We start from the raw sequence: 4,467 nt of genomic DNA, 5'->3' as shown, positions 1-4,467 counted from the left end.
ACCTCAGGTGATGGGTTGCAAACGTTAGCTATCATAAGTGTCAAAACATATTTTTGTATTGTTTCCCATATGACACGACGACACTAATGCAATTTTCAAGTAATTTTCCGGCATATATTTCTTGTTTATGAAATAGATTTTATAATTTTGAAGCACAATGCATTTTATTAATATTGTACTTCATTAATACTTCAATTATAGGATCGACATAAAATTTTATACACTGTTTTAATAAGACTCATGACATAATTCACTTAGGCATGAATCAAATCTATTTATCTCTCGATCTATCCATCTATAATATACATCAATATATGTATGCACACACACACACACACACACACACACACACACACACACATATATATATATATATATATATATATATATATATATATATATATATATATATATATATATATATATATATATATATATATATATATGCCTATACAAATGAGCATACGTTCCACTTTTTACTCTCGGCATGTATGATAAAAAAAAATAGTATATAAGAATAACGTTCGCATTTATTGAATGAGAGGACAACTCAGTGATTCCAACCTCCAGGAAATTAAAAGCAACTATCAGTATGCACATCTTTATTCGCATTTATGGAATAAACCTCACAAAAGAAATTCAAATTAAAAGAGAGGGAGTAAATTTCGAATTAAGTCAAATCAACTGCTATCGTCTAAACGCACACGCCATAACCATAGGCCTAAGAAGATCGCAGATTACCGTCAGACAAATAATCTATCCTTGGCTACGGGAGGAGATTACCCTCTGGCACAAGGAACTGGCTTCGGAATTACCTTTGAGCCTCTCACAGAGCAACGATGGGAAGTAGGCTAGGTCAGACACTCGCTGGATCACGACGACCTGTCAATAAAACGGTGGGATTTCAAGTCTAAAGGATTCGTGAGATAATTCAGTAGCATAAAAACTGTCATGTGATTACTGATATTTCAAAATAAAATCCTCCTATTACATTCAGCGTAAGTGAAGAGGATGAATTATTCAATTGATAAAATTATTTTTTTCGACAGAAATCGAAGACATCTATTTCATTCAGATATAAAACAATGGAGCAGAAAATAATTATTAAAACAACACCAGACAACTCTACGCACCCATTTAGACTAGCGACATTTTATTTATAAACCACAGCTCTTAGTTTTAACTTACGCCGTCGAATGCCACGGTGGGCACTTGAGTTAGGGTTCTGGTCAGCTGATACTGCCTGGCGCCTGCCCTGAGGAACAAGTCGCGCCCTTCCGTGCCGACTCCGCAGGTGTGCATCCGGCGGTAACTACGAGGGTAGTTCCTGACGCACTGTGGAAAAAAAATGAAAGGAAATGTAATTTAAGCATTTAAAAACGTTCCCCTCATATGGTACGGCTAAATATAATCAGCATTTGATGAAATATTGGCATGTTTGACATAGATGTTGATGAAGTGGCTCCCTCATGCTTACTTGCAAACCTAAGTTGCTGATGCTGGAAAAGTTGCCGTGAAGGATGACCCAAGGGTTGCTCATCAAGCACATGGAGAAAGAAAGCGCTGCTTCTTGGCTGGGAAGGTGTTGAGAGGCACAAGCGATTTGCCAGTTGCCCAGACAGTCTCCGTAGCCATGTTGACATTCGCCATTCTGTGGAAATGACGGCTTGTTTATAAACCAGAGCGAGCGGTTAGTTGGGTATTAAAAGGACGCCTTGAACTTCCCTTTGTCGCTCAAGATAAATATTTGTATTTTCCAAGTTGTATCAACGTGGCATTTTAATAATCTCCGCATATCAGTAGAAATTTTTTTAGGAAACAGATTATGAACGTATAATCACGATGAAAAAAAAGCTAATATTTTTACCTGGCTTAGTGTAATTTCTTTATCAAACATACTATTTACTTAATACATCTTATATTATTTCTTACCACTTTCACAAGACCGTAGGGAACTAATTCAACATTCATATACTGTTTCAGATAGTGAAACAGTGGGTAGAGATGATTCTTGAAGAATGTCAGGGCATCTTCACAGCCAGATGTAAATATGACAGTGATGTTGACCTGTGAATATTAAAATAAATTATCATAATTCACTAATAGATGAACAAGGAAGCGCAATACTTTACATTCTGGTCCATCAAATCATTCAGTCTGAATTAACACAAAGCTATCAAAAGTTATTTAAAGCTGTCAAACAATGTCGAACTAAAATATCGGTCTAAGGCTTCAAACGTGATGCGTGAGGAAGCATACCTTCGGAGGCTGATAAGTGACTGTTGCATTGGGATAGGCTGTCCTTTTGCAGACTTTGTTCGTGGCGCAGCCGTCGTAGCAACACGAAGAGTCAGAAGGGCAGTGCCCGTCAATATGGCAAGGACGCTGGAGAAACAAATGGTACGTTTTACCTGCTAAACACTCGAGCCAAATAGACTTACAGATTTTTAAGCATCGGGTTTTTTTTACATTTTTCCCCTTATTGTACATAATTCTTGGTTCATCTACATAACAATAATAATAATAATAATAATAATAATAATAATAATAATAATAATAATAATAATAATAATAATAATAATAATAATAATAATAATACTGTTATTTTCTCATAAAGAAAATTTCTGAGGATTTTTTTTTTTTTCAAAATGGAATCGACTCAGTTTCTTACCTCTGCACGTCTGATAGACCTTCTGCCTCTGGCAGCAGCGGCTGCTGCTGCAGCTGCTGCTGCGGCATAAGGACAGACAGTAGGCTGTGGAGGACACATGTAGTTGTAGTTGCAACACCTGCAGAAGTCACAGAAGAACGTTTATTAAGGAGAGATACGCCAAGTGGCAAGTATATACATTATATATTTGAGACAGATGAAGACAATTTAGTCACTTTCGATCTCCTTCTCTTAAGAGACATTATGTCCATAGACGCAGCACTTACGGCTGAGGCTGAGGCTGGGGAGGAGGTACGGGAATGTACGTCGGCATGGGAGCTGGAGGTAGTGTTGGGGGGGCCAGTGTTGGAGGTTCTGTTGGCTGAGTCGGTGGTGGTGTGGGCTGGGTTGGTGGGGGCGTTGGTGGTGATGTGGGAGCTTGAGTTGGAGGTGCAGTCGGCTGAGGGGTTGGTGGCTGTGTTGGAGAAGGTGTAGGGGCAGGCTGATAGCAGCAAGGGTTATAATGGTAGTAGGGTGAGGCACAGTTCGGCTGCACAGGGCATGGGCCAGGCATAGGAGCTGGGGGTAACGTTGGAGCAGGTGGTGGAGGAGGAACAGGGGGCATAGGCTGCGGCTGGACGCAGCAAGGGGACTGGTTATACGGATACGGACAGTTGATCTGACGGGGACACTTGACCGTCCTCCGAAGGGAATCATATCCGATGTAACGGGCCAAGTTGCCGTATCCTCCAATGGCGAAAGTCCTGTCACTGGCAGAAACCATAGCTGTGGCCAAATAGAAGGCCCACACCAGCTGCGTTATCTGCTGAAATAAAAAAAAAAATAAAAAAAGACAAGGGAGAACTGCATTATCTGCTAAAGTAAAAAAAAAAGGGGGGGGGAATTAGCAGTTTCGTCTGAAACTTAGAAACTGAAGTTTACTGAATGATAATATCTTTTTCGTGAGAATTATTATTGAAGGATGTAAACTGAAGAAAGATTTAAGAAGAAAATGGAATTTATTTTATCACAATGTTCAAAACTCACTAGGAAAACTTGACGCACAGTTAACATGAAGCAAAATGCATCTATGGTTTTCGTAAATTTTGCTGTATTTCGTAAATTTTGTAGTTATATTAAATCGAGAAATCACTGTATATGCAAACAACTACAGTACTGCATTATAACTACGGTACACCATCTATTAACAAACTACGGTACATGACGGAAGGTAAATAAACTACAGGTTTAATTACAGTAGACGCCACTTTAGATGCCCGTACATAGGCCTAATGTAAACTGTTATGCACTGTTATGTCGTAAAAAATAACGAAGAAAGAGAGAGAGAGAGAGAGAGAGAGAGAGAGAGAGAGATTACTCACGCGAAACATCTTTGTAGTTCTGGTGTTGTCAACAGCGATTCGAAACACACGACCAACCATCAAACTGATTCTCCCTAGGTTGTTCCTCTGCACATGGCGACAGCAGCTCATCGAATGCACGGTTGCAAGATCCCCTCCTTTATATCACTTGCATATATGACTACCGAGGGGTCCTTTGCTGCCCCCTATTTTATTGACGCGCATGCGTGACTATAAGTCTCCCCACCCCCCCAACCACAATTTGCATGTTCCCAAAAATGGTCATCCCGGTTTTTCGTGTTGTTTCGTGTTCATAGCAGATATCGAATTCAGTGCTCTGTGTATATATAAGACATAGTTGTTTGTGTTGGATAACCGTCTAGACACTCAGACATAAATCTTCCGTTGCAAGACTTATAGGCAAGGACAATAAACGCTAAGCCAAACATCTGTACA

The 4,467-nt window shown here is 39.5% G+C and overlaps 1 protein-coding gene across 2 annotated transcripts; it reads right to left on the bottom strand.

The window, feature by feature from the left end:
• Positions 1-587: 587 nt before the first annotated feature.
• On the bottom strand, positions 588-4,285 carry LOC136834068 (uncharacterized). Of its 2 annotated transcripts, none has more exons than XM_067096327.1 (8): positions 4,033-4,285; positions 2,938-3,473; positions 2,672-2,789; positions 2,260-2,385; positions 1,933-2,067; positions 1,478-1,651; positions 1,189-1,335; positions 588-882 (listed from the first exon to the last, which is right to left on the bottom strand). In XM_067096327.1, the coding sequence occupies exons 1-8, from the start codon at positions 4,141-4,143 to the stop codon at positions 757-759; spliced, it is 1,473 nt and encodes a 490-aa protein (XP_066952428.1). In that variant the 5' UTR covers positions 4,144-4,285; the 3' UTR covers positions 588-756. The 2 variants fall into 2 exon arrangements, with proteins under 2 accessions (XP_066952428.1, XP_066952427.1); XM_067096326.1 differs by having other exon boundaries at positions 2,938-3,476; positions 4,033-4,181.
• Positions 4,286-4,467: the final 182 nt, after the last annotated feature.

Source organism: Macrobrachium rosenbergii, chromosome 53, assembly GCF_040412425.1.
Source record: "Macrobrachium rosenbergii isolate ZJJX-2024 chromosome 53, ASM4041242v1, whole genome shotgun sequence".
Classification (NCBI taxonomy): domain Eukaryota; kingdom Metazoa; phylum Arthropoda; class Malacostraca; order Decapoda; family Palaemonidae; genus Macrobrachium; species Macrobrachium rosenbergii.
Note: the sequence above shows the minus strand (reverse complement) of the source record. Positions and strands in the feature narration are given on the sequence as shown.